Source organism: Barbatula barbatula, assembly GCF_947034865.1.
Source record: "Barbatula barbatula genome assembly, chromosome: 23".
Taxonomy (NCBI): domain Eukaryota; kingdom Metazoa; phylum Chordata; class Actinopteri; order Cypriniformes; family Nemacheilidae; genus Barbatula; species Barbatula barbatula.
This window is the reverse complement of record NC_136786.1, coordinates 16,471,719-16,488,583: the sequence shown is the minus strand read 5'-3', so window position 1 is coordinate 16,488,583 and position 16,865 is coordinate 16,471,719. Positions and strand designations below refer to the sequence as shown.

General features: G+C 39.7%; 1 protein-coding gene across 2 annotated transcripts in view; it reads right to left on the bottom strand.

The window, feature by feature from the left end:
* Nucleotides 1-41: 41 nt before the first annotated feature.
* The window catches only part of dip2ca (disco-interacting protein 2 homolog Ca), a 91,867-nt gene continuing 75,043 nt past the window's right edge, over nucleotides 42-16,865 (bottom strand). For both annotated transcript variants that reach the window (XM_079487747.1, XM_079487748.1), the window contains exons 24-37: nucleotides 14,641-14,721; nucleotides 14,108-14,231; nucleotides 13,869-13,990; nucleotides 13,685-13,796; nucleotides 13,495-13,604; nucleotides 12,336-12,466; nucleotides 11,572-11,740; nucleotides 8,809-8,979; nucleotides 5,845-5,906; nucleotides 4,317-4,374; nucleotides 4,152-4,226; nucleotides 3,893-4,067; nucleotides 3,412-3,535; nucleotides 42-2,666 (exon numbers count right to left, since the gene is read on the bottom strand). In XM_079487747.1, the coding sequence (XP_079343873.1) occupies nucleotides 2,414-2,666; nucleotides 3,412-3,535; nucleotides 3,893-4,067; nucleotides 4,152-4,226; nucleotides 4,317-4,374; nucleotides 5,845-5,906; nucleotides 8,809-8,979; nucleotides 11,572-11,740; nucleotides 12,336-12,466; nucleotides 13,495-13,604; nucleotides 13,685-13,796; nucleotides 13,869-13,990; nucleotides 14,108-14,231; nucleotides 14,641-14,721 (1,767 nt within the window). In that variant the 3' untranslated portion in view covers nucleotides 42-2,413. The remainder of the gene's footprint in view (nucleotides 2,667-3,411; nucleotides 3,536-3,892; nucleotides 4,068-4,151; nucleotides 4,227-4,316; nucleotides 4,375-5,844; nucleotides 5,907-8,808; nucleotides 8,980-11,571; nucleotides 11,741-12,335; nucleotides 12,467-13,494; nucleotides 13,605-13,684; nucleotides 13,797-13,868; nucleotides 13,991-14,107; nucleotides 14,232-14,640; nucleotides 14,722-16,865) is intronic.

Below are 16,865 nucleotides of genomic sequence, written 5' to 3'. Positions count from 1 at the left end.
TGCTTTTTGCTGTTCGTCTCAAATTTAATAATGACAAATGTACCAATCAAAGCACTTTATTGCACCATATTGTGTGAAGGTAGGCCAAAGCAGGCTTCTATAAAAGTGTCATTTAATACTTTTAATCATGTGTACAAAACAGAATTTCAAACACACCTGCACCATACAAAATAAATTGTTTTTTGTCTTTTTTTTCGCTAACCAACGATATTTACAGACACCATGCAGACTCTCTCACGTAAGCCCCGATTTCCAACGAAAAAGGAATTGACTTCACAGGTTGAAAGTTATGTGCACATTTTTTCCTTGGGGAAAGATTTCCGTTTTGTATGGGAATGGCAACACTACAGGGCCTGGTTTCACAGACGAGGCTTGGCTTAAGCCGGGACTAGACCTAGGTTACTTGAGGCACTTTAATAAAAATGCCTTCGAAAATAAAACATTACTGGTTTGCATCTTGAGACAAAACAATGGCACTGACATATTTTAAGATATGTCAGGGTAAGTTTTTTCCAGTTAAGACCGGTCAAACATCTATTTTAGTCTGGGACTAGTCCTAAGCCTTGTCTGGGAAACCGGGCATAGATCTTCCAGACTTGATAAGACTTCCTTCATTTAAGAAAACGAACATTGCATTGTCACTTTGTGAATAAGTGTAAACTCAGTCCGCATAGACGGTAACGTCTATTACACCAATCCCCAAAAATGAAAAGGTTTCCTGTAAATTTGACCTCGGAGACCGGAGGGTGTTGATATCAGATTGCAGTACGATTCCCACCGCTGCCTCTTCGAGATTACCTTCAGGACATAACGTGATCGATGATATCCGCCGTTATATTTTTCGACCGGCAGGACGTGATAAATACTTACAATCCTGAATAGGAATTTGATACGATTCTAATGTTTGTAAATAACATTGAAATGCAGCTGGTACATGGTAGAGAATGGCACATTTCTCTTTTCCTCTTCACACGATTTTGTTTGCATTTCAGCCCGTTAGACATGTTTCATGCTTTGCTTGTATTGCACGGGCCAACGGTCTCCAGGCTTTGGCATGTATTTCCCAACAAGCATATTAAAAAAATCATTTCACGTGAGGGTAGAAAGTAAAAGGTATTACATAAAATACTTGCGTCTTGCGCATTATAAATGAAAACGCTCACTTAAAAGCACAAGCAGTCGCGCCCGTGTTTCTGTGAGGGTACGTAAACCACTGAAAAAAATACGTATTGCAATGTTTTCGTAGTACACAAACCATTGGATGAGCGGTAAACAAAAAACACACTTGTGTAAAAAGCTTGTCAATAAATAATGATGAAAACACTCGAAACGATACGATACAAAAAGAAAAAATCAATTCAAGGAGCAACGTAACAGATAAAACAAGCAGAATTGTGGTGCAGAAGTTATAAAACCATGTAAACAAAATTCCAGGCACATTTTAGGGTTCGTTTTCGCACGGAAAGGGAGATTTAATTTCAATTCAAAAGCATTTGTTCCAGCTACACGCACGTGTAACATGAGTTTGTATTATTTGTGGGTAACGTTGATCGATCAGTCAGTTGACCATGCAAGTGGGAAGTACTGCATTAGAAACGTTTCATTGGTGATTTGGAGATCATCTTATTTCATATATACTTTTCTTTTTCATATATATATTTGTATGTATATTTATATTTTTTACATATACTTGACGTGATACTACTCACTCAAGATGATACAATGTTTTATATCAGCAATATTATTTAATGAGGAAAACATTTCCGAATGTCTCCGCTCACCGATTCTAAAAAGAGCAAAATAAATAAGAACTATTATCTGTACATAATTACACGATATCAACCGACTTTGTTAGCCTTCAGCTTTGTACGATTAAATTAAACATGGAATTGTAAAAGCTGGGGGGCGGTCTTTTTTCTTTCTGCTGTCGGAGAACATTTACAAAGATTGAAAAATGAATCCGGCAAATTGCTGAAGGACGGCTGCGACATACATACAAATTAGTTTTTGTACCTCTTTAAAATAACAGGACAGAAATTGTGTCCGGGGTTTTTGATATAATGTATACGTTCAACAAGTTCCTCCAAATAATCGGCAAACTTAAAACGCACGTTTAGTACGCAGATATCTAAAATGACCCTTCGCTCATGTAGGGTGGAATAAAAATGAATAACCTCGCAACACCTCACGTAAAAACAAAGCGACACGCACGCAAGCGAAAGCAGAGGCGATTCTTCTGGCATTCAGGGGACTTGAATCCTTCTGCCAATTTGGCTTTGTAAAAGTTCTTCCTGTAAGTGTTTTGCGGTATTTGCTGTAGAACGCCAAACCAGTCATGTGGAGACTGCAAAACGCGCACACGCACAGACATACGTTGCAAAGGCTTCCATACACACACGCACACACGCTCGTGCTACATGTTATACGCCACATAGATGGGGTCTAGCTGGTCGGCCAGAAAGCCGTCTCGCAGGTGCATCCTCTGTTTCTCTCCGCGAGAGTTGATGGGAATGACGCCGATGTCCACCACGACCACCACGCCCACGATTAAGTAGTGTTCCTCCAGAACCGCATTAGTTACGAGCGGAACCAGGTCCAAAGCTTCCTGTTCTGAACCTTCCAGCTCCACGACCACCACCAGAAGGTTTGTCCAGGGAAACACGGCGCTGGAACGCAGACAGATTTTTTGTATTAAAATACTTGTTTTCTGATATATTTTTTTCTGGTTTTAATCAAATATTTAATAACATTTTTTTAAATAAATTTTGTAAAATCATATGAAATGCTAAGAACATTCTGTCATAATAGCCTTAATAAGTTTAATCAATAACTCTTTACATTTCTATGCTAAGGAAACCCGTTTCAGTGTTTTTGCTCAAAATAATCATTCAATTGGGGGAAATAACTTTGTGTCTATAAAATAATTTATTTCAGATTTTAAAATGACAATTTGAATACTCTCAAGAAATTCTATAATATCTATTATATAATTATTATTTACCACAATAATCTATTTTTACGCTATGACCACATTGATGCTCTAATCTCATAATTCGATTTTTACAGACAGGGTTTCAAACGTTGCCAAAAATAATAAAAGTACACACAAATGTTCTTTACAATATTTATATTTCATATTGACTGGGCTGGTCAAAGAATCCAGAATAAAAGTTTATGTTTACATAACATATGTATGTACGTACATATTTAGAAAATATATTTTATTTATTTATCGATAACCTAAATTACATACACATGCAAATATAAAAATCTACATATTTTATATATACAAAATGAATATGCACAGTCCATAGACCTATGTAAAAACATATTTTTATTCTGGATGCGATTTATTGTTTGACAGCCTAAATTTTGACCGAAACAAAACATTTATAGGTAAGCGGGTCGTACCATTCCATGATGCTCTTGTGGGTGCGTATAACTGAGGTCTCGATGTCGATGGGGTGATACCTCATTCCTCTCAGCTCCATGGCTTCATCTAAGGCTCCGACTACATACAGAGCATCGTGCCGTTCTGGAAACAAATTCAGAATCCATTGTCAGGGTGTTATCACCACTTAAGGCGTTATTTTGCTCCAAATACAAATTTTTCACATTTTACTTAATCCATCCAAGATGGTGACATTTTTTCCTCAATGGAACAGTAAAGGAAGATTTTTAGAAGCCGTGGGGGGGGATTCATTTTGCACGATCTGTATCTAATCAAAGTGACGGCAGCTGTGATTTTTCATTTTATGAATCGCCACAGTTTCCCCAGAAAATCTTAATATTCTACCGAAGAAACAATGTCATCCATCTCGGATGGCCTGAAGTTGAGCAAATGACCAAATCTTCATTATTCTGTAAACTAAAAATGCTTTGCTGAGATCACCTCCACTTGCATCTGTAAGCTCTGTCCTCCGAAGGAAGCCCAGGTAACCGGTACGTGCCCACACGGTCTGAGTATCTCCGAAGCTCAGATGAGAGTTAAAGTGATCGGACTGCAGGGCCTCGTCTCCGTACACCGTAAAGTAGCCGCTGCCGTTGTGGGTGCAGTGAACCCAGATCTACACAGACAAAAGAACAGCTGATTCCAATTGAAAAGATTTCCATCCGGGACCTTCTTTTTATTTTCTTGGTGATGAACTCACCTCCCCCAGATGAGAGTCTCCCAGGGGTCCCTTGGTTTCAGGATTGGCGATGATGATTCGTACTCCGGGTAAAATCTGAAAACAGATTCGTCAATTTACTCTAACAATTATCAGCCAGATGAGCTCAAATCAAAGCCTCGGTGTTGTAAAGAGCCCAGCAGGTACCTTTCCAGACTCCATGAGGGGTAAACTGTGTGGAGATCCTCGCTCGACCAGCCGTACTCTGAGGAGAGGCAAACACACTGTTGCTTTCATCACAAAACCAGGAGCTTTCAAACACCGGAGTAAACTAGACTTGACATTTTGCAGAACAGATATCTCAACATTCATGAATAAGCAAAATGATATAAGAAAGTGAGGATGAATAATAGAATGCTGATGTCTGGATATATTTCTGTAAAATAAAAGCAAATATTGTGACTGGGATTTGATTTAGTGTGTTGGCGGTGGGCCACGATAAGTGCTCGAGATGACAGTCCAACTTTGGAGCACTGGAATTATAAAGCGGCAGAATTTATTGTTCCTCTATTAAAGTCAACAGAGGAAAGTCTCGGCTGGACACATTTATGTGCATTAAAAAAATGGGAAAAATACACCTAGGAGCAAAGTACTGTATGTTACAAAACTGTTTTAGCGTTACATTTTAATGACATATTAAGTCCACATGCATGTTTTGTATTGCACTGCAAACATAAACCAAACCTTTATTAACTTTTGCGCATTTTAAATATTTTTGACTGACACTTTATGTTCCCTCACTTGCCATCACTAAATCATAACGTACAATTACATTATCATTTCATTGTCATATGGTCACCTAGGGTGTTTTATTTACACCCTAAACAACACTTGATGACATCACTACTGCAATCACGAAATCTTGTATACTTACTGTATATAGACGGTTTCATCTTAACAACATAAACAAACGTGCACATTCACAAACAATAGAATGCCTGTAGATTGTTTCTGATAACAATCTAAAGAAACCTAGAAGAACCGTAACTTGGCTAAACTTGTCTCTCCAATATTTTAAACTTGGACTCTCATACCGAGCTCAACCTCTAGATGAGAATGTACCATACTGTTTGTTTAAATGCGAACTACAGGACCCATTCAAAAAGAAAATTATTAAAGAAAATGAACATGATGATGATTTTACAAATCGCTTAAAATGATCATACAGTAAAATAATATTACAAATTAATATGATAAAGATAAAGAAAATATAAATAGTTATACTACACACTAGCCAACACCGACCAGAAGTTAACTGGGGGTCAGGCGCTTTTGCGTGAGGTTAATGCGTGCGAGCAGACCATCTACAGGACAAGCCGGGTTATTATCTTTATGTACACAATAATAATTGTTTACATTGTAATGCATTTATTTTTTATATTTGGTATGTTTGTGAGCTGCTGCGATTCCCTCTGTGTAATTTTCAGTGTCTCAAATTGCAAAGGGCCGACAATGTGCCTGAAAACACCTCTTTTTTAGACCAGCATGCCTATCGGCGCACAAATGAACGCAAATGCGTTTGCTATTTAAACAACGCAGCTCAGGACGGTAAAATGAGAACTGCGTTGGGCTGAAACTAGCAAAAACACTTGCGTTTGGGCCCTAGAACTTCGGCCCTGGGCACGTGCATCTGATGAAGCCGTCTGCGTCTATATAGATATTGTTTAACTCTCACCTGTCGTGTCTGAGAGCTCGCATGTCCACATACACTGTAGTTGGATCCGGTCCTGACGTCCCCTGAAATACCCATCATGCAACAGTTAACCAGTCGTACACACTAACAGTCATTTTCACAAAACTATCAAGGTCAATTTTCAACTTGCTAAAGCAGTTAACCAGTTAGTAGTCGAGTCTACAGAACACACACATCTGATATCAATGAAACTAGTGTGGGGTTTGGAAAAAGACGGGCGAGACAAGCAGCAAACTGTGGCAGAAATTACCCCAAATTTACAGCGTGGTCCGAAAGGCACATGGTGCTGTAATAAATGATGCCGTGAACGGAGGAGTTACAGACAGCGGAGCAGAAAATAGGACTTGTTTATGAAGCCTGAATGACAAATGTGTGGGTGTTTATGAAGCAGAGCTGAAGATGAAGATCGGCACAGCCTCCAGATATCAGAACGTTCCTTGAATCCTTGTTCCTCTACAATGTAGAGCCACACCTTTGACCTTTACTCAAGTCTAAAGCTCAAAGTGACCGAGGACTGCCTACACAGACAGGAAAGGATCAGGGATTCGTGTGCTGTGATCCAGAACAAATTGTGCTTTTATAAAAGATCAGTATAAGAAAAAAACCACACAAAAGAAACAAACCAAAAATACGTGAATAATGTGGAATTTTTTTTGTTCGTCAGAACAACCACTTCAACGAAACTAATAAACTAACCAATCCGAAACAGCCTTATAGTAAGATTAACCTGCCCCAGACAAAACTCCCCCTCGCTCTGCGTTTATTCATGTTATTTTGCTTCGATAATACAGTTTGCAGACATATCGAGATGAAACAAACAACTGCTGTCTGCGAGCGCAAATGCACATGCATCATCTCGACGCTAAAACGAGTGCCATTATTTTCCATGACTGATCCTTATTGAATTTGCATCGACTGCGCCATTATGAGGCACTCAGAAGGCCCTGCTCCATCTGAACGATCATAACTCAATCACTGGAGCACGAAACAAACCAAACTGAGTCTCAGATGAAAGAACCTTCCAGCAGAGGTCTCCCTGTATCTGGAGGACAACAATCGGCCCGCTGACTACATTCGGTCCTCAGAGACGCATTTCAGCTTACTGACTCATACAGTGTGAGCATCTGCGATATTTCATGTGTAGGCACTCATGTTCCTAACAAAGCCGCCTGTGTTTGTGATGTCAACGCAAAACAATGTGGCGGCCGAGGGTGGAGGAATCAGGATCCAATCTAACGGCTATAATTATAGAGCGCTTCACTAAAGGAACACTTCTAATGACCTGGTGTGATGCAGCAGCTGTATGATAACACAAAGACCTTTATCTAGGTGTCCAGGTAAACTCATTCTCATCCAGGGATGCTTGGATCTAACCAAACTGTAGTAAAAATCACATTGTGGGCATGTTTCCTGGACTCAGTTTGAACCTGAAAACAGTTTTCATATAAGGCGGTGCAATATAAATAAAATATTATTAATATTATGTATTTTATTTGATATATTTTTTATATGTATATGGATACTTATTATGAATGTCAAATACTCAAATAGATTTTACATTGTATGAAAGCATCTGCTTAATGAATGCATGTCAATTTAAATGTGAAAGGATACTAAAACTAATGCAGAAAAAATGTAAAAGTAAACTTAATAGTGATAAAGAAAAAATTCTATAAATAAATATATGAATATAAAAATAAAAAAATAGAAATATAAAAAAGTTTAAAATAGACTTAATATAAGACAGCAATATTTATACAAATAATGCAATGTATACATAAAACACTCTTAACTGCTTAACAATTTTACTGAAGCTTTCTTTTGAAAACTTAACAGCTTAATACAAAATGCATTAAATTCATCGAGATTTTCATGATTATATCTAATATTTATATTGCCAGCCAAATCATTTATAGTATGGGGTGGGCAACAAATAAACCGTACATGTGACCTATGATGTGACGGCAAAAATGTAGAAAACAAACACTACAATATATCAACTATATGTCTAATATAAAATAGCATAAGAGGGATTTATCTTCATTGTTATTTCTACGTTTATGCTGTCACACCATAGGATGGACACATGTACGATATTTGTCAGCTATCCATATTCTATATCATCCAGGCCTCTTTCCAAAAAGTACACTACTGTTTCAACATGAACATGTCTTGAGTCCAGGAAACCGGCCCTGTAGGCTATTAGTCTATTAGTCTGATAAATTTGATGTTGAGATTTCACACGACCAATCTGCTCATTCGGTTCCACTACATTAGCAAAATCACATCCACCAGGCACCCAGAGCCCAGCAGCTCACATCTGACCCTTCCACACCCAGTCCCAGACTGCAGGGGCGTCTTGACCTCCCTACCTGATCGGCAAGCTTCCCGAGCCCGTGGGGCTACCAAAGCCAGCGCGAAGATGAGAGCCATGGGGACAAAGTGAGGAAAGAGGAATAAGGAATGAAGATTTGTGGGTGTGACAAAGACAAAAAATGAATGTGAAATATATCGGAAATGCGAGCAGTAACCACAGGAGAAATCAAACAACATGCAGAGACCTTAAATTTACATTTCTGCCTATTCTGTAAGGCATATGGTTGTTAAGAAAATCAAATCGTATGTTTTTATTATGCTCATATGTCCTAAATTCCAGATAATATGTGTAATCTCAATTTTACAGAAGCAACATATATATATGTTAACTATGATTGTACCGTAACAGCATTACCTCTTCATATGCTGTAATGTTTCGAGAGTTCCTTTCCCTCACAACACAAACTAAAGACTGTAAAATCCTCTCTGGAAACACTAATCCCAGCATTTGAGACCCGTAAAACAGTTGAGATTGGGATTACGGCCCGACCTCGGTCTCAGGTCCACTCCACAGCAGATTAACTGCTGAGTCTTTCAACAGCCACGCATATGAAGACATGCGCTACTGACCTGTAGGCAGATGGCCAGGTTGACTCGACATCCGAAAGAAGTGCTGACGGCTCGCGGGTGGAGTCCTAGGTCTTTGAAGAGCTTGGAGAAGGACTGCGTGAGAGCTATTCTGGGCCTCTCCTCGGCCACCACCACACACGTCCTTACACGGGACAGGTCAAGTCCACGGGCCTGAGGAGCGGGTCGGAGAAATAGAGATTAATTTACATTAGAAATACAATTTAAACCTTGCAGAGTTTGTCCACTGATGCTAAATCAGAAAATATCCACCGTGCTTATTTTTAATGATATCAGTGTAACAAATTTTTGTTTCGCACGACCTTTTTAATAGTTCTTGTACAACTGTGTGCTGCTGAATATTGTGTGGTATTTATTTTCATGCAGAATCAATGTTTTTGTGTATATTTTATCGGTATATTGCTAAACTAGCTTGAAAAATGCATGTGATTTTCGTATTCGGCATGTTAAACTTCATAAAGAAACTTTAAAGCGAAACAACTTGGTTAAATTGTGCAATTATAAAATTGTTTTTATAAAAAAATAAAATAATGTAAATGATATATCTTTTAATGCAAACAAACTTCATTTCCAACAAAATGTTCTTCTTTAAACGTACATATGAATTGTTTTATTATATTCATATATTTTTATATACATTTTACGCATCAGGGTGATCGGCAATAATTTGAACTTCGTCATTATTCAATGTCTGTTATGTCATCAGAAAGGTTGTTTCAGAGTTAAAATATTTTTTTCAAAATATCAGAGAATATCATGCAACAAAAATAAAAAAACTAACCTTCTTAATATATTAATCAACTAAATTTGTTGACAGACAACACAATGTCACAAAACATTACATTTATTAATTGTTGTGCTTATTTTTTGTGTTTTTAAAATCAAAATTTTAATAGGTGGGAATCAAAAATGTAAAAACGTAACTTGTGTGATCATCTTAACCTATGGTACCACAAAATCAACTTTCACCAGGACTTTTTCTTCCTCATCGATCGTCTTGACGTTAACAAACTATACTCTGCTCCTGACGGCAGTCAGTGACTATGGCAATCTCAACGACTAAATCGAAGTAAATAAAACTGGATTTTACAAGACAGACTCGCCAGGAGGCACGAGCGGCCTTTCCTTCACTAACTCGGCCCAGACTTTAATTACACACAGTCACACCTCCTGAACACAACACACACCGACACGCAAGACCACCAACAATCCTCCTGCGTCACTACTGCTTTTCATTACATTTTAGATGGATGGATGGATGCGTGGGTCTAGGGGTGGAGATTAGATAAAATAGATAAGATATCGATAGAGAGAGAGCGAGAGAGAGAGCGAGAGAGAGCGCGATAGAGAGATAGAGCGAGAGAGATAGAGCGATAGAGAGAAAGAGCGAGCGAGAGCGATAGAGAGCGAGAGAGAGATCGATAGAGAGATAGAGCGGGAGAGATGGAACGATAGAGAGATAGAGAGAGCGATAGAGAGAGAGATAGAGAGAGAGATAGAGAGAGAGATAGAGCGAGAGATAGAGAGAGATAGAGCGATAGAGAGAGAGATAGAGCGATAGAGAGCGAGAGCGATAGAGGGCGAGAGCGATAGAGAACGAGAGCGATAGAGAGCGAGAGCGATAGAGAGCGATAGAGAGCGAGAGCGATGGAGCGATCGATAGAGAGATAGCGCTAGAGATAGAGCGAGAGATAGAACGATAGAGAGATAGAGCGATAGAGAGATAGAGCGATAGAGAGATAGAGCGATAGAGAGCGAGAGCGATAGAGAACGAGAGCGATAGAGAACGAGAGCGATAGAGGGCGAGAGCGATAGAGAACGAGAGCGATAGAGAACGAGAGCGATAGAGAGCGAGAGCGATAGAGAGCGATAGAGAGCGAGAGCGATGGAGTGATCGATAGAGAGATAGCGCTAGAGATAGAGCGAGAGATAGAACGATAGAGAGATAGAGCGAGAGAGAGATAGAGCGATAGAGAGTGATAGAGAGATCGATAGAGAGATCGATAGAGAGATAGAGCGAGAGAGATGGAACGATAGAGAGATGGAGCGAGAGAGATGGAACGATAGAGAGAGAGAGAGAGAGAGAGAGAGAGAGAGAGAGAGAGAGAGAGAGAGAGAGAGAGAGAGAGAGAGAGAGAGAGAGAGAGAGAGAGAGAGAGAGAGAGAGAGAGAGAGAGAGATAGAGATAGAGATAGAGATAGAGCGATAGAGAGAGAGAGAGAGAGAGAGAGAGAGAGAGAGAGAGAGAGAGAGAGAGAGAGAGATAGAGATAGAGATAGAGATAGAGATAGAGATAGAGATAGAGATAGAGATAGAGAGAGAGAGAGAGAGAGAGAGAGAGAGAGAGATAGAGATAGAGATAGAGATAGAGATAGAGATAGAGAGAGAGAGAGAGAGAGAGAGAGAGATAGAGAGAGAGAGAGAGAGATAGAGAGAGAGATAGAGCGATAGAGAGAGATAGAGCGAGAGATAGAGCGAGAGATAGAGAGAGAGATAGAGAGAGAGATAGAGCGAGAGATAGAGCGAGAGATAGAGCGAGAGAGAGAGCGAGAGAGATAGAACGATAGAGAGATAGAGCGAGAGATAGAGCGATAGAGAGAGAGAGAGCGCGAGAGAGAGATAGAGAGAGAGAGAGATAAAGAGCGATAGATGGATGGATGGATAGAGAGAGAGAAAAAGAAAGACACACACACACACAGACAGACAGAAAGAGAAAGGTAGGTAGGTACAGACAGACAGTTTTACCTTTAAGGATTCCGTCTGTAGGCCCAAACCCTTGGTGCACAGCTCCATGACGGAGTACGAACAGAACGTGTCTCTGACCCGAAACTGACTGACAGCCAACAGCCACAGAGCAGGATTCACCTCCAGCTCGGACGGAGGAATCAAGATGGACTGATGCCCTGAATACACACTTCACCCAGCAGGAAGAGACAGAGAGGAACAGAGTGTTACCATCACAAACACGCACACAACGCATCACAAGGATCTGCTCACACTGACAAAAGAGACACATTGAGAGCACATCACTCAAGAAAGACAGGAGCTGAGTACACTAGAAGAGAACATACAGCACAGCATAAACACACACACACACACACACAAACGCACTGAACTCACTGTGAATGTAGCGCAAAAAAAATAAATAAATGTGTGGAGTAAGTAAAGATAGCCTTAATACTATCATAGTGTATTGACAGAATCCTTCGATAACCACAAACAACTATAAAAACAAACAAAAAAATGTGTTTAAAATTCACTCTCAAAGAAAGTCTGACATTTCAGCGTTAAATAGTAAAAACTTTGCCCTATAGACCACCTGCCCCATAGACTTCCATTGTAAATGTATACCTATACACTCAATTTCCTTTTAACAACAAAAAATAACATCTTAATAAACAAAGGAAGATCACAAATTGATATTTTATTTTGTATTTTTAAGGTGTTGTGAATGTTAGTAAGCCGGGGCGTGTTAGAATGCAGTGACTGTGTCAGGTGTCGTCTCTCACCTGCAGAGGCACCAGAGGACAAACCCGAGGCCACAGTAGGGATCCAGACAGATGGCCACCTCACGAGAGGGATACAGCTCACACTGCAGCTTGATAGAGCGACAAAAGGCACTGGTGGCGGTGTGGGACATCTGAGAAAGATAGCAAGGCGCAGTTAAGAGAGAGAGAAAGATGACAAAGAAGAAAAACATCAAAACAAAGTTGAGAGCGAGAGAGCTCTAAATATAGATGGGCTTTTAAGTATCTAAAGCTCAGTTGGTTACAGGATAAGAAGCAATGCTCGCTGCTGTTAAGTCAGATTTCTTCCCAATCTTCTGTCAAATGCGTGTGTAATGTTACTTAAAGGAACAGTTCACCCAAAAATGTCTTTCACCTCATTCTGTCTCAATTTACTCACCCTCAAGTTGATCCGTTGAATCAGAAATATCTTTGTTGTTTTGAACATTGGAAGAATGATTGACACCAAACAGTTCTTGGCCACCATTGACTACCATAGTAGGAAAAATACATTATACATTTCTTTGCTCTGAAGATATTTTAAAGATTGTAGGAAATCAAAAAGTTCAGTGGCATTTTGACTACCATTGTCCTTATGGGAGTAAATGGTGGTCAAGAACTGTTTGGCTACAAGCATTCTTCAACATATATTTCTCTGTGTTCATCAGATCAAAGATTTAGAAAAACTCACGGTAAGTAAATGATGAAAATACGGTAAATGACACGAGGAGACGTGGCTTTAGAGAGCTCGGAAAAGAGGATGGGATCTTTTCATACGCTGTCAAAGCTAGCCAATATGAAACTGCCTACCATAGCTTTATAATCGACTCCGCAGTGACCCGCAAAACGGTTTACAAATCTGTCATACTAGCAAGAAACGCCAGTGAGCTGTCACGTCTATGCAATCTAATGAACGGGACCGCAGGGATGAATAGATCATTTCTTTGTCCAAGGTCAGAAGAGCTGCACAATGCTTTACGGTCTCTGTGAACGCTCATGGCTCCAGCTGTATGACATAATGGCAGCTACTTGGTCAAAACCTTTCTAACAGCTGACGCCTGATCAAACATCTCACCACCCATTCACTAAGAAGATCTTATTTCTTTTTTTGTGTCGTGCAAAATTAAACAGGATGTAGTTAAGCGTGTCAATAATTACTCACCTTTACTCCTGCGAGCATCCCGGTCGTGGAGACGCTGAAGTCCAGGTAAGCCAGTGTGTCAGGATTGGAGGGTTTGTACAGTTGCGGGGGCTTCTTCTTTGGCAGATCATCTTTTGAAAAAAAGTTTGAAGTGAAACGAATGTTTCTTTTTAACAGAAGCAAACTGCCCCCTGACTTTTGACTCACTCACCCGTGTCCAAAACGGGTGGCCACGTCCTGATGTCCACTGCGGCTAACGCCTCCTTCGACTTCAAGAGTTTGGATATGAACTGCGAGGTCATCATGCAGGCCGACCGGCTCACCTAAACACAACCGTGGGCATTTCAGCAACATTTCCATAGCCGCGTGATAGAGCGTCTTGGACTAACACCTACCTCCACAATCATTTTCACAGTGGGAAGGGTGGTGGCGATGTTTTGGGGGTGTGGTGGTCGCACCGTGATCGGTACACAGCCGGCATACAGGCATCCGTAAAAGGCAGCGATCAGATCTATACCTGCAACACACACGGTAAATACAGTAAATTATTTAATATTCTCCTGATTCCGTTTCAAACTAAATTTAGGACTGATCCTTATATATCGGTTTTTAGTGAGAAGTGAATGTATCTTACCAGGTGGGTACACCAGTGCAACGTGGTCTCCGTCCTGCAGGTGGCCTCGCTCCATCAACATGGCCGCTATCTTCTCCGCCCGCTTATGAAGCTGAAGACAGGTCAGTGAGCTCAGGACCGTTCCCTATATGCACACAAACACACACATGATTGTATTTTTGTGGTTTATATTTAAATGTAATTATTATTAGGCATATTTCTTTGTTGTGACTGTTGGACGCTTCCCACAATTTTGGCAAAACAAACACACGCCTATACACACACACAGCATCAATATAGTTTCTATACAGTTCACATTGGTTGCTCTCTGTTCAAGATGAGATATCACACCTTCTCTACACTGGGTGCATTTTTGGGTATATTAAAAACACATCACTTCCTGCTCCCTGGAGGGGCGGAATAGTGCAGGAATGGAGGCGCTTGCTGCCAAGCTTTCCATGCGCACTTGAAAAATCACAAGAGTTTAACTTTTAGCTGACACCTTTGTAACCCTGAATGCAATGCAGCAGAACAACGCGGTGGTGACATCATACCCTGGAGCTGAGGAGGGTGAAGAGCACATGATCTGGTGTGGTCTGAGCTCTCCACTGCAGCACTTCAGACAGGAAGAGGAACTACAGGTGAAGAGAAAGAAGATAACTACAAAACCAAGAGAGACGTGTATGGAGATTATACATGATATTCCCAAAGTGCACTGTATTACAGAATCATCTTTGTTTAGGAATTAAACTCGATAGTATTCTGAAATATTGTATATGCCGAAATTGTGCATTTATTTAGTTTGCAGTTGTTTAGTCACAAGCATTCTTGCAAACAATTTTCAGAATTGTTTGACAGAATTTTTATTTTCGGTTGGACTATTGTGTTACAATACCCACAACATTTTGATTTTCTAATATCTGAATTTTTGTGAACAGGAATTGCCAGAATTTGATCAATAATTGTTTATCAAAAATAACATGCAAACGATTAAAAGCACATTTTTATTATTGCAAGGTGAATGTTTAAACCGATCTATTTACTCATCTGTTGTCTTGGCAATTTCATGAAAGTATCATGATATTCAAAAGACCGTGTGTTATATAATTAGCTGGATCTGTTAAATTCATTGCTATTGCACGAGGGCAGGAAGTGATTGCAGTCGCATTACCTCATCTTGCACACGACTCACAATCCTCCTTCATAAGTATGAAACAAAACTGTTTCCATTCACTCAACAGGCCTGATTTTCATGGGTATGAATGGATGGTAACAGGAAAAAAAAATCCAACACAAGCTTCGGGGCGTAAAAATGGAAAACATGCGTGGCTGTGATTCTTTGAGTGGCGCAGATGGCGAAGGTAACATTTGTTGGTGTCAGACGGCACATACCCATGCAAGCTCGGGTGTGAGGGAATGAGAGAGAGAATGTGAAAGGCATGCAGGAGACATCAGTCAACAGCTGTTGAAGCACTAAAGAACGTGGGCTGATGATGTGTGTGTGCACTTGTGGGTCTGTGCACATGTTTGTTCAAATGTGCATGAGCATATGTGTGCGTGCACGTTTGTGCATGGGTGTGTGTGAGGTCGGCAGCTGCGCTGATGAGTTTGAGTGTGTGCTAAGGTTACGGTGTCGTGCACAATGGACGTCTGATGGAAAAATGGCCGCCATCTTTCAGCATGACAGAGCAGAGTAATGGATTGTATTTGTGCTGGTGGTTGAGTGACAGCGCAGCAAAACCAAAGAAATCAACTCGACGCTTATAGCGCAAAAGAAATAAAAGCCCTCCCGAACAGAGCCCAGTGTGAAATAATTACTCTAATGGAGCACTCAAAGTTTTCCACAAAATTCAACAGCTATCAAAAGCTTTTTAGGTGGCCAAGTTTAGGAATCATACAATCGTAATTTGTAAAGCTCTATTTTCCCGTGTCGGGGTTGGGTCAAGAATAGCCCTGGCTGAGGGCAAGAGGTTTGACAAGTTGTCAAGACTTTTTTTTTCGACACAAATCCACACAGATCTAACATTAACACTCGACAAGTGTTAAAAGAGAGTAATAAGTTGGTCATCAAGGGGAACTGCAATTACATGTTCAAGTGAAATTGTAAAATTATAACATGACCTTCTCTGATGTGTGTGCAAACATAAATATATCTGCAAAGATGCAGAGACTTGATCTTGTTGCTAAATGTAGGACAAAGTTTGCTTTAACGTCATATTGTAAAACAAACTAAATATATATTTTTAAACCAAAATATTGATAGAGCAAGTCAAATTGATTATTCGTGATTAATCGATTCCAAATTAAATATTTGTTTATATAATATGTAAATCATTTTTATATACACACACACACACACATGTATAAGTGTGCATTTTAATACACATGAAATATACACGGCACACACACATATTATATAACAAAAAAAATTGTTTTAGAATCGATGAATCGAGATGAATCGATTTGTTAACACTAAAATTGTGTATTTGGTGCCACGTTTTCAATAAAAACAAAACAAAAGGCAGCAGCACTGTTTGTCACAAAAATGTCATAAATTTTGTAAAAGAAACAAAATATATATTTTCAATATATTATATATTTATATATTATATATTTTCCAAAACATCAGAGTGCCCAGAGCAAAATGTGGATTTAAAGCCAAACAGAAAACTGCCGTTTTTGCACCTATCGTGACTGGATTGGACTCCATTTGTTAAAGGTTGGGGGAGGATGGAAGCGAGGTTGCACACAGATGGATGGATGGGTGGATGAAAATCGA